The sequence below is a fragment of the Ursus arctos genome, unplaced genomic scaffold, assembly GCF_023065955.2.
Source record: "Ursus arctos isolate Adak ecotype North America unplaced genomic scaffold, UrsArc2.0 scaffold_21, whole genome shotgun sequence".
In the NCBI taxonomy this organism is placed as follows: domain Eukaryota; kingdom Metazoa; phylum Chordata; class Mammalia; order Carnivora; family Ursidae; genus Ursus; species Ursus arctos.
In genome coordinates this window covers 2,799,555-2,814,557 of record NW_026622886.1, presented here as the reverse complement: position 1 = coordinate 2,814,557, position 15,003 = coordinate 2,799,555, and the positions used below count along the sequence as shown (strand labels likewise).

The 15,003-nt window shown below is 58.9% G+C and overlaps 1 protein-coding gene across 1 annotated transcript in view; it reads left to right on the top strand.

The window, feature by feature from the left end:
• Nucleotides 1-15,003, top strand: part of CACNA1I (calcium voltage-gated channel subunit alpha1 I) — a 101,037-nt gene that overhangs the window by 35,613 nt on the left and 50,421 nt on the right. The window contains exon 4 of the mRNA XM_026479264.2: nucleotides 3,666-3,763. Coding sequence (XP_026335049.2) covers nucleotides 3,666-3,763 — 98 coding nt within the window. The remainder of the gene's footprint in view (nucleotides 1-3,665; nucleotides 3,764-15,003) is intronic.

Below are 15,003 nucleotides of genomic sequence, written 5' to 3'. Positions count from 1 at the left end.
AGGAGAGAGGGATGGTGACTGGACTAGGGCAGGGGTCGGGGAGCTATGAGCAGACTGTCCCAAGTTGGTGCACAGAGTCACTGTCAGGACGATGTGGTTCCGGGGGATAGACTTAAACCTACGGTTCCACTCTCCTAGCTATGTACTCTGTCCGTCTCTCTCCATCCTGTCCAATGTCCCCCTTTCTATCCTCTTCCCTCAGAGAAGAATGAGAACTCCTGGATTCTCCACTGTGCACTTACTATGTGTTCTTTATCACTGAATGCATTTATACCCTGTCTTGTTCCCCCGGACAGGAGACGTTGGTGCAATATTACACCCCCAAGTAGACATATAGAAGAGAGGGTTGAACCTGGGAGAAATGTTTAGGCAAATGGATTTCCTGGAAGGATCTTTCTTGCTGCTAAGAACTCAGTAACTCATCACCTTTCCCTTTTTGACTGGACTGCCAGGAAGTCCAGAGCTAAGATCCTAACACTAAATTCTCCAAGAAATTTCTCACGGGAGGTTTTTAGTGGACACCCTGAGGGCTGCAAGGGATGAGGTCTCAGGGGTATTTTTGCAGTAGACCGCAGAAGGTGTGTTCCCACACTGAGGACCTGGAAGGTCGGGCAGGGGGAAGGGAAAGGGTGGGCCAGTGCATCTCTCTGGGCCTGGCAGGCAGTGGCTGCTTCAGCCCACTTCAGAGACGGGCATGAGTCTGCTCAGCCTCCCAGGAGCCGCTTGGGATCTGAGAGGTGCTCAGACCCTAAAGCTTCCTAACTCTGGCTACTCTCGGGCCTACATCCTGTGCCTCGCTCAGAATCCAGGCGCCAGTCCCCTTCTTGTTTTAGAGAAACACAAAGGGAGAGCTTGAGCCTGCCTTCTCACCCCGAGGCCGGGCATCTGCCTATGTTTCCTATGCTTGGTCCCGGCCTATCCCGGGGCAGGGTCGGGACAGGGGGGCAGCCTCACGAAGTTCCAGTCTCCCACGGGTTCTGCGGGGGGGGGGGGGGGAGGACATGGGGCCAGTGGAGCAGCGTGAGGCAGGGCCGGGGCCAGGCAGGGTTGGCCTGAGGGCGCCCATCCTGGGGAGCCCTGGTCCAGGGGAATGTGGGGGAACGGTGTGGTAGGTTCCAAGCAATGGGGGTGGGGTGCTCCAACGGCCTAGCGCAGGTAAGGAATGAGAACTGCCTGGCAGGCAGTAGGCCCTCAAACACCGTGTGCTTTCCTCTGTCTAGCCATCCGTCTGTGAAGCATCTCTTTATTTTTATTGTGAGACTTCGTGGGGATGGGAACAAATCCTGGGCTGTCACCTGCCAGGGCTCAGCAGGTGTGCCCTGGGGCTCCCGAAACAAAGGCTCTGAGTGTGTTCAGTCTGGCAGAGGCTGGGAACCCCCACCCCAGCCTCCCCAGCAAAGCATTCACTGGGCCTTGGGGGCCCAGCTGTGCCCAGGGCATGGGCACCCTGCTGGCAGGATGGAGGGAACGGGGAGGAAGGAAGAGGGCGAGTGGGGGAGGGGCCGGGGGAGGAGCTGGCTGGAGCTGGGCATCTCTCCTAGGCCTGGGGTGTGTGTGTGTGTGTGTGTGTGTGTGTGTGTGTGTGCCCGAGCCAGTGTGAGCGCCTGTTTGTGTGCCTGTGTGTGCCGCCCCCACAGTGCCTTCATCACACCCGTCTCCCTGGCTGCCTGGAGAGCTCTTTCTACAAAATATGAAAATGACAGTTGGCTCACCCACGCACGGAATCCTCATACAGCTCCACTCCCGCGGTGCCCCTTCACACATCACCCTCTCTCCTCACCCACTGCCCCTGGGCCGGCCTCAGCCTGCAGCACCCTCTCTACCAGGCTGCTGTCCCAGCACCCCTCCCTCCTCCTCCTCCCCCCTTCCTCCTCACTTCTGCCTCTTCCTCCTCCCTCTCTCCTCCTCCCCTTTTCCTCCCCTCCCCCTCCTGCCTTCTCTTCCTCCCCCTCCTCCCCCCCCAGTTCCTCCCCCTCCCTCCTCCTCCTCTACCCCCCCTCCTCAGGTCCCCCAGGTCTCCGTCTCTAGTTCTAATTCTCTGTCACTTTTTTTTTGGTCACGCCCCCTCTTCTGAATTTGGGCTGTGGTAGGAGTGTGTGTGGATGAGGGTGTCCAAGGAGTGAGTGTGTGTGTGCACCGACGGTTGCGTGCAGGTGTGTGACTCTGCGTGTGAGAGAGAGTGCGCATGGGAGCCAGAGCCTGTGCCCCAGAAAGCTGGGGGAGGGATGGAGGCATTTCAGGCAAAGAAGCTTTCACTCAATTATTCTTCAAGCAGCGGGAGGGGGCGGGGGCTTCACAACAGTTGGACAGGTTTGCATGGCGTGTAGGAAAAGCCTTCACTTCCCCACTGATGGTAGTGACAGGTGGAGCTGGCAGCCATGCTGGGGCCCTGGCGGGGAGGATGGGGGGGGCGAGGAGGGGGAGGAAGGGTCTGGTGAGCGGCACCGGGGGTGTGTGTGTCTTTCAGAGGGGGAAAGCAGGGACAGGTAGCAACTGAGTAGGTAGGATCTGGTAGAAGCCAGGAAACCAGAGGGGACCCCAGAGATCTGTCTCCAGTGGAGATCTGGGAAGACTTCCTGGAGGAGAAAAAGTGCCTCCAAGGCGGTTCAGGGCCGGTTGCATGTGGAGGGAGAGGCCCTGAAGGAGAGAACTCTGGCAGCCGTGAGGGCTCCGGTGTCGTCTTTGCCTTTGGGTCTTTCCCTGGCTCAAGTGGGTACTCCTGAGTCTTGGGGCCAGCTCTGAGTCATTCTTGGGCCTGTAGCACCCACACTGGCTTGGCTCATCGCGGACTCTGGTGTGGAAAAAGTTCCAGGACATTAGGGGCATCTGCCAGGATCTGTGAAGCATGAGTCGGGTTTCATGCACAGAGATGGGAGAGGCGGCACCCCAGGCGGAAGGGATGGTGGGTGCAAAGGCCTGGCGTGGGGGGTGCAGTGAGCCCATGAGGCTGGAGCCTGGGTGCCTTGCAGGGAGCGTGCCCAGGAGAGCGTGGATTTTTCCTGCAAGCGAAGTACAGTGTGTCTGTCCCATCCCCGGAGGTGCAGCCTGGGATACCTGGACTGGGTGAGCCCGTGGTTGGGCTCAGAGGCCTGACAGGGAGGGGCAGGTGTGGTGTGAGCCTGGCTGGGCAACCTGGGACATGTCGCCTCTCTCTGGCTCCTCTTCTCATCTGCAACTCTGAGCATCTAAGCCACTCTTGCTGGGGGCCTGCGGCTCCGGGAGGTACAAGGACTGCGGGCTCGGCTCTGGGCCTCTGCCGGCAGCCAGGACTTGACACTAAGACTATGATCTTGCCGTCTGGTCATCACGGGGCTCAGCCAGGGGTCTCCCCGCGCCTTGGTTCTCCCCTGCTAGCCTTCCCTGGTCCAGAGGCTGCTGGGAAGCAAGGGCAAGAGTCATCTGGCACCGTGCTGGGCACTCAGTGGGGACCCAGGGCTCCTCCGTTTGCTCTGCCCCTACTGCATTTACTGGAATCCCCAGGGCGGTAGGAGGCAGATGCCACCAGGTCCCCTTACAGAAGAGGTGACAGCCCAGGCCACACAGCTGAGTGGGCCATAGCAGGGATTCTGACCCTGGATGCCTCTCCCCTCGAGGCAGCTGTGGGCACAGATGGGCCCTGAGTGTCCCTCCTGCTGTGTCCCTCACTCTCCCCCCTTTCTCTGCAGGATGGTCGAGTACTCTCTGGACCTTCAGAACATCAACCTGTCGGCCATCCGCACCGTGCGCGTCCTGAGGCCCCTCAAAGCCATCAACCGTGTGCCCAGTGAGTTGGCTCCCTGACCCTTGCCCCTCCCCCCCGCCATTCCTGCACGAAGACAAGACTGACCAGCATCTCCCAGTGTCTGTGCTGGGCATGGGGTCCTTCAGTGACTGCACAGATGTGGTCCTGCTCCCACCAGGCTCACGGGCCCGTGTTTGGGCCTGAATGCGCTGGAGGGCGGTCCTGGCACCTCTGAGCCCCGAGAGAACTTGAATGGCAGCATCCTGGGGAGACTGGCTTTCCAGGGACAAGGCTCCTTGTGGGGGGCGGTGGTTAAGGGGGACACGCGTGTGAAAAGAAGCTGCTTGGTTTGAGAGAGAGCATCATGCCACCTTTCACTGGGGAGGGGACTCCTCACTTGTGCTGACTTAGAACCCAAGCTCCATCACCCGACCACGTCAGGACCCACCCATCCATCTGTCTGCCCACCCCCCGGTGTTGACAGGGTATGTTATAACAACAAGCCCTGACGTCTGCCCAGATTCTTAGTTTCCAGAGCTTTTCCATCTCCATGGTTTCTCGTGAGCCTTATAATCCCTCCGTGAGGGCGGTGGGCTGTTCTCATGGAAAACTGAGGTGAAAAGACCGAGACTTAGAGACACAAAGTAACTTGCTCTAGAGGCCTCCTGACTTCCCAAGCAGTGTTCTTTCTACTGCCCTGAGTTAGGAATGGGATGGGGGATGGGGGAGGAGGAGGAGGGAGTGCCCGGCCTGCATGGGACTTCAGCCCTGTTAGGGAAGGACAGGAAATTTTTTTTTTTTTTAAGATTTTATTTATTTATTTGACAGAGATAGAGACAGCCAGTGAGAGAGGGAACACAAGCAGGGGGAGTGGGAGAGGAAGAAGCAGGCTCATAGCGGAGGAGCCTGATGTGGGGCTCGATCCCATAACGCCGAGATCACGCCCTGAGCCGAAGGCAGACGCTTAACCGCTGTGCCACCCAGGCGCCCCAGGACAGGAAATTTTATGAGTACCCGCCCACCTCCTGTGTAGCATTTGACGTACTGATGGCTGACTTAATCCTCTCGACAACCTGGGTGAGGCTCAGAGAGGTGAAGCGGCCTGCATGATGTCACACAGCAATTCAGTGGCGGGATAGGGGTCTGCGCAGAGTTCCATGTGCTCTGAGCCCATCTCTTTCCCTGGCTCTATCTGAACCCCTGCTTCCCTTCCTTGCCCGAGCCTCAGTTTCTCTGTCTGCAGAAGAGGGGAGGTCCCCTGGCACCTCTTCCTCCTCCACAGTAAGAGTGGTCCTCATTCCCCCAATTCGCAGCCCTGGGGCCTTGGAGATTTGTCAACTGGCCCACCCAGCCAACCTCTCCACAGCCCGTGCACGGTGAGTGCCTGTGGGGCTGGCCTGACTCTGGGCAGGCCTAGTAGGGCAGTGGAGACCATGCTCCAGGGGATTTGTGGAGCAAGATGGGTGGTCAGACGGTAGCTTCATTCTGGGCAGGTCCGGGCAAGGTACGGAGGGGGTCCTGGGGGCGCTGGGGTCTCAAGGCCGCACATACAGGGTCACCTCCCCACATATGAATGTTGACATGATAGGAACCCTGAGCGCTACCTTGAAGGTCCTGAGGGAAGTGTGGGGAGGCATGGGTGGGGTAGGGGTGGGTGATGAGGAACAAAGCTGTGGGGGGTGTGGGGAAGGAGCAGCTCAGCGCTACCCCCTTGGTCCCCTCCCACTGCCCTGGGGAGACTCCCTTGGGGGCAGGGCAGGGAGGTACCAGCTTCTCTCTGTCCTTCCCACCCCCACCAATCCCACAAGGCTCCTTAAAGATAAGCTAGTTCAAAACTGTCTTTAGCCCATTGGACAAATGAAGAAAATGAGGCCCAGAGAGGGCCGTGAGCAGTCCAGGGTCACATAGCAGGCAGCTTGGAGCCCAGGTGTCTAACCAGTACACCTGCCACAGTGTGTGTTCCCTCCCTGATGCCTCACCACCCTTTACTGGGGAACTGGCCACGAGATGGACTTCCTTCCGCCCACAACTATGCCTGGTACATGGAAGTCGCTCAGAAAATATGTTACGTGGACATACTGGGCAAATGTATTGAGCAGCAGTCCTGTGCCAGGGCCACGGTGCCATCAGTGCTCAGACAGAGAGGTGCCCAGGCATTGTGGACCATGCGGGCACAGTGTGGAGAGGGCAGGGGCTGGTGGTCTGCGACAGTGTCCGAACTGAGACCCAGGGCAACCCGGGGATTAACTAGGCCAGGAAGAGCTTTGGAAATGCCTAGCAGGAGTGAGCAGCATGGGTGGGGGCAAGTTGGCCCTAGAACGGCTCCAGGACTGTGCGTGAGTGATGGCTGGGACCAGACGGGGCAGGACTGAGAGAGCACATGCCTGGAAGGCCCAGGCCTCACCTTGGGGAGTTATGGGGGAAGCCTGAGCAACCTCAGAGGGAGGGCATGGGAGGGGCCACATTTCTCTTGCCCATCGCTCCCCCCAGCCCTCCCCATTGCTGTCCCAGGGGAAGCAGGGCCAGCTCTCAGGAGGCAGCCACCCTGTGTCCACTGTCGCGCCCCAGGGCACAGAGCCCACAGGCTGGGACCCCTTCCCAGAGACATGTATGCAGTGCGGGGGGCATACACAAGCGTTTGTCCACCATCCTGCATTCTGAATCTCCAGGTCTCAGGAACAGTGATGTGATGGGACATTTGAGAAGAGAAGGTGGGGGGGGCAGGGTGTGGGTCTCTCTCTATGGGGGGGTTCTGTACATCCATGTGTGTGTGCATGGGGGTATGAGGGTCTCTGTGACCACAGGAGACCACGTGTGTGTACATGCGTGTGCGTGTGGGGTGTGTGGCACCCGTGTCTCTCCCTGGCCCCCCTCCTCCCTCTTCCACAGCCCTGAGTGAGGAGCTCATTAGGCAGCTCCTGCCTGTGGAGGTCACTTCCCGGTCCCAGCACCAGCCTCCCTGGTTCTCTGGAGAAGGGCCGCGAAGGGCCCTGCGCTCCCGAAGGCTCCAATTTTGGAGGCTGCTTGGCCCGCAGAGCCCAGAGAGGGGTTCGGGTCCTTCCTCAGGGGCCTCCCGCCTGCTAATAGGCGTGACTGGGAGGCCCAGGAGGCCGGAGTTGGGGAATAGTTTCCTGCTTGAGCTGACTGCACCTCTCAGCTGACAGAAAGAATCTCACGGTCTCAGAGCCTGGCCTGGGGGAGCGTTGGGAGCACAGACCCTCTGGGAGCCAAAATATACCCAGTGCGTCCCCTCCCCCATCTTAGAAGCCACCCTGTGCTTCCCTTGGAAAGAGACCTTCAGATCAATTCGTATGGATGAGGAATTTAACAGGAGCCTCCGGCTGCTAGAGCAGGTGGTTTGGTCCATCCCCTTCTTTATGGGAGGGGCAGCTTTGGTCCCAGGTCCCACGTCCTCTGCCCAGAGTCACCACGGAATGGTGGCATGGAGAGGGGGCATGAGTTCTTAGAAGTGCCTCCTAGAGAGATTTGGTTGGTTGCCTCCTTTCTTTCTAAATGTTTCCCTGCCCTGGGGACTGGCTCTTTTCAACAATAGCCTGTAGCTTTCAATGGTGCCACTAGATGGCAGGCTAGAGAGCCGGGAATAGTGAAATGATGGGTTATTAATTGCAAAACCACGGAGAATGGGTAGCTCCTTGCAATTGAAAAAGTATAGCAATGGCTGCAAAGCCTCAGCACGATCTGCCAGGAAGACGTAGTTGGGTTGTCAGGGAATGCAAGTTCTGGTTGTTGGCTCTGCCAGGAGCCTGCTGTGTGATCTGGGAAGTCCCTCGGTGTCTCTGGACCTGTTTCTCTACTTGCACAAAGCAAGAGGAGGACTGGATTCGATGTGTTGTTCTCAACTTTGTCCAGGATGGATGGGGCACCTGGGAGTCACGGTGCTGTTTACAAACCTAATAAAATATGTCCATCCACCCTACCATGCAGGTCTCTGTCCTGGCCACTCTGCCTTTGATGGATAAAGGGTAGCACAGCGTGGAGGAGAAGGTTGGGGAGGGAGGGAGGGAGGAAGAGAGGAAGCACCAGACTGTGAGCCAGGAGGCTGGGTTCTGGCTCCTTGCTGCGGCCTTCATAAGTCACTGTCCGTTTCTGGGCCTTGCTTGGCAAGATGGGGCTGATTATTTCTAAAAGAGCCCCGTCCTGGCACCAGGCAACTCCAGGCCTGCGCCCCCGGTAAGTCGGTTGCAGTGCCTCCCAAAGCCCCTTGGCCACACCATTTAAGTATAAAAAGTGCCTTTTTTTCTCCAGTAAGAAACTAGGGCAGTTACTGCTAGGCTCTGAGCGAGCTGGGTCTGAGCTGCGGGCCCACATCTGTACCTGACTGACCACCATGCACCTCAGCCCAGGCTGTGGAGAGGGGTGGGAGGGAGGCCTGGGGAGCACGGGGGCAGCTGCTGGGGATGCTGAGCCTGGCCTGGGCCACTGCCCGTCCACAGAGCCCTGTCCAGCTCACGGTCCCGGGTTCAGCAATCACCCACGGCTGTGCAGGGGCCTTTGGGCTGCGCCCGGGGTGGGGGCGATGCAGAGAGGTGGGGACACGCTCCCAGGGCAGGGCCCATGGACAGGGAGGAAGCCACTGTCAGGTCCCAGCTGTGGGACCAGGAACTGAAGCTTTGCTCTACACCGACAGGCCCAGGTTCGAGTCTCAGGCCTCTACTTGCCCGTCGTGGGACCTTGGGCATCCATGCTCCTCTCCCGGCCCCCATTTCCCCAACAATAAGATAGGGTTAATAATACTGATTTCTATACAGTTTTGTAAGAATGAAATACTATAATGTGCGGAAAGAGTTTAGCACAGAGCTCGGTGTGCAGTAAGTGGTCAGTAGGCGTTACTATTGGGAAGATGGTGCTGGAACACTGAGGACAGAGGGCAGGGGCATTAGGGCATCTTTGCAGAGGCTGATTTGGGGAGACAATCACCAAGTGCACAGAGAGCTGGGGAGGGGGTTTTTGGCAGATGGACCTGCAGGTGCAAAGGTGGAGAAGAAGGGCTGTCTAGGACATGTCGGCTGGGCAGGGGGCTGCAGACAGGGGCAGGTGGGAGGTGAACTTTCCACATCCTCTAGGGATTGACCAAGAATGATAAATGGCTGAAATCCACCAAGGGCTTTCCGTGGCTACTTCGTTTTGTTTCCTAACAGCCCTAGGATGGTGGTACCGTTACGATGCCCACTTTACAGATGGGGTAATTGAGGCACAGGGAGGTTGAATAAACTGCCCAGGCCACGCAGCTGGCTGGGGGCAGAGGTAGGATTTGAACCTGTGCTCACATGATCCCCCAGGCCTTTTTGCTCCTTTCCACCACCCCCTCCCTCTCCCCGGAACTTGTAGGTGCCCCAGTCAGCCACCCCGTCTGCAGGGCATCAGGGAAGTCCCTGCCCACATCCACGGTCAAAGCAGAAGTGATGTCCTCAGGACCCTTCCCGAACACCTTTCATTGGCAGAGCACAGAGCTCCTGGGGTGCGGGTGCTGTGGGACCTCACAGGGACAAGTCCAGCAGGAGGCAGGGAGGCACCGTGGTTAGTAAAGAGTGTTGCTGCCAGGATTCAAAGCTTGGTCCTACGTTACTTAGCTTTGGGATCCTGGGAAAGTTCCTCTCTTGCTTCGGTCCTCTGTCTGCACAGTGAGGATGGCACATAGCACCTCCGTGTAAGTTTGTCTCCGCACCAGGCATTGAACAGGTGCCCAGCCCCCTCCCTGCTTCTCTCACGGAGGGAGGTTCCCGGTGTTGGGGCTACAGATGGCAGCATCCAGAGTAGTGAGACCGGGGTTTGCGCCTGGGATCTTGGCCAGTGGCTCCACCTCTCAGACCTCAGTTTCCCCATCCCTGAAATGGGGTCCCAGCCCTCCTTTGCTAGACCGTGGGGCCGCAAGATGTCCACACAACATCTGCTTCTGGGAGGTGCCCGTACCAAACATTGATTGTGTGGGATTCTTATACCCTTGGGATCTTGGAATTAGCCTTGCTGACGGAGAATCTTAGACTCATCAAGCCTCAGAATCCTAGACTCTTGGTTTCAGGGATCCTCAGAGCCCTGGTTTCAGAATGAGAAGTCTTTGAATGATCTGGTCTTGCAGGCACGTCTTCGATTGCCTGTCAGGCTAAGGGGCCCTGGACTCATGGCTGGCACCTTGCCCCTTACCCCAGGCCTGCTGTGGCCCTTTCTGCCCAGGCTCATGCCCAGCTGGGTCGTGGTTAGGCCCGCAATGCTGAGGATAGACGAAGAAGGCCCCAGGATTCCTTCTTGGACCCTGCCTTGCGAGACATCTGTTGGAAAGGAAGCTGGGAGACTCACTTGGAAACAGAGTTTGCATGAAAATCTCAGCAGTTTCACCGAGAGTGTGTGTTTACTTGGGCCTTGGGGATAGCTGAAGGAGGCTCCCACCCCAGGCCATACCTTGGACTTCAGGGCTGTCTGTCCTTGGCACCCACAGGGCCTCCCAGAGAAAGTACTGGCAGCCCCCATGGGGAAGGTAGGGAGGGGAGGAGTGTGGCAGGGGACAGAGAAGGGAAGACGGGTGGAGGGGCCCGATTTCCCCGGGGCTGCTGCTGTCTCAGAAGAGATGGAGATAGGTGGGAAAACATCTGGCCCGAACATCTAGCGAGAACCTGACTTGAGAACAAGAAGAGAAGCCAAGTGTGTGGAAGGAGAAATGCTTGGGGGTGGGAGCAGGGTGAAAGCTCTTCTTTCTCTCCCCCAACATCAAGCTCGAGGTCTACTCTACAAATCAGGAGGGAGCAATTCCTGGGGAGGATACCAGGTCAAGGGAGTGGGCTACTATGTATTCATTCATTCATTCATTCACTCACTCACTCATTCATTCATCCAAAGTAGCACCTACTAAGGGGCCATGGAGGTTTAGACGCAGCCCCTTCTCTGCAGGCAGATATTCAAGCCCGGATCTGTGGGCCAGTGGGACAGGTGCTCTGATGGAGGCAGCAGGGGGTTGGGGGAAAGGGTCACTAACATGTATTTTGAGGAGGTTTTACAGAGGAGATGGGGACAGGACATTTGAAGAATAAGTGGGAGTTCTTTGGGCCATAGTGGGTTTGGGGACCTACCATGCGACAGGGGCTAGGACCACCCCCTAGGCGTGAGCACTGTCCTGGGATGGAGGGTGTCGGGGTGGCATTTGTTTGCAGCTCAGGAGTGGGCACTGAGGGCCCCTCATCGGCCCCTAGGCTCCTTCCCCGCTGGGCTGCGGCCAGCAGCTGTGTCCTCAGCAGCACGGCCGTATGCTGCCTGGCCCGGCCTCCTCAGCGCCCACTGTGCCCCTGATTAGTTGGCGGTGGCGGTGGCAGGCACAGCAGACGGCCTCTCCCGGTCGCTCAGCACCCTCCGCTGACCTAGCCAGACCAAAGAGGGGGGGAGCCCCTGGGCCAGCCGCAGCCTCGGCCCCTTTTGCCCTCAGCCCGGCACCCTTTCTCCTGGCTGCGGGCTGTGCCCCTGGCAGAGGCTGGCGCGGGTCCGGCTCTTTCTGCTTGAGCCGGCCTGGCAGAGCGGCTGCGCTAATCTGGGCTGACAGCTCCTGTCTGCAGACAGCACCCTGGACCCAGGGGAGATGCCCGTCAGGAAGCGCCGCCCTGTCCCTCTCCCTCCAGCTCCCCCACTGCCACCAAGGGCCTCCTGCCCGGCTGCTGCCCAGCTTCCCTTAGAGCAGGGGGTCTGGTCGAGGGGTTCCCGGTGTAAAGGGGTGAAAAGCTTGAGCAGCTCCATCAGTTTGCCCACCTGCCATCTGTCTCCTGCCAGCTCCCAACTCTAAGTGCCCCCTAGAGAGTGTACCCCGAGGCCGCCCACCCGATAGTCCTAGGCCATACTCCTCTCCCCTAACCCCAGACCCCACGAGCTTATGAAATGCCTTCACATAGATGTCCACCAGGCACTCCAAACACCCCGTGTCCGAACGGAGTCCCGTGTCCCCGTGACGGCGGCTCCATGGCTCTGGCCGCAGGCCCCAGACCTTGGAGATCCCCCGACTCCTCTCTTCCTCCACCCCCACATCCCATCAATCGCTTGACCGTCCGAAAGCTCCAGCGTTTAGCCGTATCCCCAGCCTCCACTGTCACTGTCATCTGGACCCAACCAGATGCGGATTATCGTCATGGCAGGTGAGCCATGGCTGGGGAGGAAAGATGGACGGGAGGCACAGTCCCCGTGACACTCACACAGGAAGCGGCGTCTGGTAGGGAGGACATGGGGACGGCACGAGCAGAGCCACGTCTCCTAAGGGCCCCCCTCAGCGCTCCCCATTTCTGTCTCAGGGGAAGGGCTGTCCTCAGGAGGCAGCCACCATATGGCCACTGTCACATCCCCTGGCCTTGGAGCCCGCAGGCCGGGCCCCCTGCACCGAGATGTGTGTGCGTGTGCCAGGGCTCACACACGGGCGATCGTACACCATCCTACAGGCTGTCCGCTTCTAGGTCTCCAACTTCCACCCCGGCCCCCCAGAGTCCATGCTGCCCTCACAGCCGGGGGGCCCTTTCAAACCCTCCTCAGACCGTGTCTCCCTTCTGCCCGTGACCCTTGGGGGAGCAGAGGCTAGAGTTCTCGCCCCTGCGGGGCAGCCCTGCTCCACGCCCCTCTTGCTCACTTCCCTTCAGGCACACTGGCCTCCTGGCTGTTCCCTGACCATGCCCGCCTCCTCCCCACCCCTGGGTCCTGGCCTGGCTGCTCCACCAGTGCCTGGAGAGCTGTGCCCCAGGTGCCCGTGCTGCAGACTCCCTCAGCTCCTGGGAGCCTGTGTCCTGTATCCTCTCGCCAGCCAGGCCTCTCCTGGCCTCTGGTTTATACTGACCCTATCCCTGGCCCAGCTTGGTGCTCCCCATCCCTTTCTCCTCCTCCGCCTGCTGTTTCCATAACACTTACCACCCAACAAATGAGGAAATGGACTTATTATGTTTGTGGTTTTCTGTCTCCCCCTCCCCCATCTAGCATGTCCACCTCTAGGGGGCAGGGGACTTGGTCTGTTTATCCATTTGTTTGTTTTAACTGATGCATATCTAGAGCCTAGAACAGTGCCTGGCATGTAGTAGGTCCTCACTAAATATTAGCTGAATGGCTCCTTCTGCCTACCCATCACTCCTTTATGGCCGTCCTTGCGGGGTACCACTCTGTGCCAGGCCCTGGGCTGGATTAGAGGATGCAGAACACCCCTTAGGGGACTCGTGCTCAGGACACTGTCCATTTTGGGGGGCGTGGGTAGAGCCATGAACTGGGGAAGGCCAGGAGCATCAGAAGTGCTGTGACAGAGGGAGGGCGGGGGCCGTGGTGTTCATTGCAGGGGTATCAGCCCAGCCTGGGGACCAGAAGAGATGACCACTCAGCTGAGGTCTAAGAAAGGAGGAGGGATGGCCTTGTGAGTGTGTGTGAGGGCTTCCCAGGGGCTGGCGGGGGATCGGCCTGGCTGTGTCACACCAGCCTGGGGCCCTGCGGCCCTGGGGAGTGGACCCGACACTATTGCCCAGTAGTAACAGGAACCCTCGTGGTGGACGTGGGGTAGGGCCATGTAGGTGGGGGCACAGTGTGTGCAAAGGTGCGGAGTAGGGACGCTGGGGCATCGGCCAGTCTGGCTGGAGCAGCAGGTGTAGGTGTGGCCTGGTGGACAGAGGGAGGCGTGGCTGGGGGGAGAGGCTGGGGCCTGTGAGTAGGGGCTGGCGGGTACTTTCCCTGTGGGGGTGGATGGACTGCCGGCAGTTTCTGCCTTTGGGGGCTTCTCCTCTGAGGTATCCTGAGCCTGTGCTTTTCTTGAGAGGCTGGCTGGATTATCTTCTGTAGGTGAGGCCACTGGGGTCCAGAGAGGGCAAGCTCTGTCTCAAGGCTGCCCAGCCAGGACTGACACCCACATATCCTGTCCTGGGTTGGTGCTCTGGGGACTCACCAGAGTAGAGACTGCACTGGGTTTCCTGGGGACTCTGGGGTCCTCTTTCCTTTCTTGGCTGGGGGATCAGAGCCTTCAGCCATACTCATGCAGTTGCCTGGAGCCTGTTCCTGGACTCTACCCCAGGCTGAAGGTCCAAAAAGTCACACTAAGCAGGCAGAACCAGATAAGCTCATCCCGAGAGATGGCGAGTGAGAGCCTGGGGGAACTGGAGGCAGGAAGGCTTCATGACTAACTGGGGGTGGAAATCAGAGAAGACTGCCTGGAGGAGGAGGGCTGGGCTGGGGATAGGTGTAGAGGGACATGAGTAGGAAGGATGGTCTGAGGCAGACGTCTCTGTCTCCGTCGCTTTTGGTCTCTCTTTCTCTCCATTTCTTGTTCTCCCTCTCCTCTCTGCCTCCATCTCCTGTGCCCAGTGCCAGGGGAACTGAGGGCAGAGAGGAACTGTCCCACTTGCCTTAGCTAATTACTTGACTGCGGGTGTAAAAGGAGGATTAGCCGGGGTCTCGTGGGGTCCTCCCTGACTCCCTAATCCTGTGGCCCCTTTTCCCTGGCACGGAAACGATGGATTCGTTCTGAGTCCCTAATTAGCTAATTATGCCTTGGCTCAGTGGCCCTGGGACTCCCTGGGCCCAAGGGAGGGCTTGGAGTGAGCTGGGGCCTGGCTCGGCAGAGGGAAGAGGGGAGGGGGGATGGGCTGCCATTCAGGGAAGCAAGCCTGGCAGGTTTTGAGGAGCCTTTCAGAATTTCAATATCCTGGAGAACAAGGGAAATGTAATTAATTGAGCAACAAAGGCCGGCCCAGGGGAGCAGCCGGGGAGCAGCCAGGCTGGGACTGTGCAGAGCCACCGGCTTCCTCGTGGCCTTTCTGACCCAGCCTCTTCTCACGTGGCTGCTGGCCGCCAGTGCTTGCATCCTGCCTCTGTCCCCGTCCTCTAGTGCCCCGTCCAAGGGCTCGCCTGCTCAGAATCTGCCCATGGGCCTCCCTGACCGGCCACCTAGCACAGAGCCCCGCACTCCTTAGACTCCGCTTTGCAGTCACCCCCAAGCATGGCCGCGATGCACTCTCTGAATGGTCACATACCCTTGTGCCTTTGTCACAAGCTCCTGTCATCCTGCAGGGCCCAGCTCCAGTCCCTCCAGGAAGGTGCCCAGAGCTGCCACCACTTCCCAGGCTTGGTTGTGTTTCCCAACAATGTGGTTCCCCCGTCCCCCCGCTGCTAGACTGCAAGCTCTGAGGGGCTGAGATGCGGGAGTGTTCATGTTTGGATTCCCCCGAGCCCAGCACCGTGCTGGGCACGGCATTGGGAAGTGTTCTTTGGGCGAATGAACGATGGGGCACCAGGAAGGCCTGCAACTGGCTAAGGTCACATTTGGGTGGGTT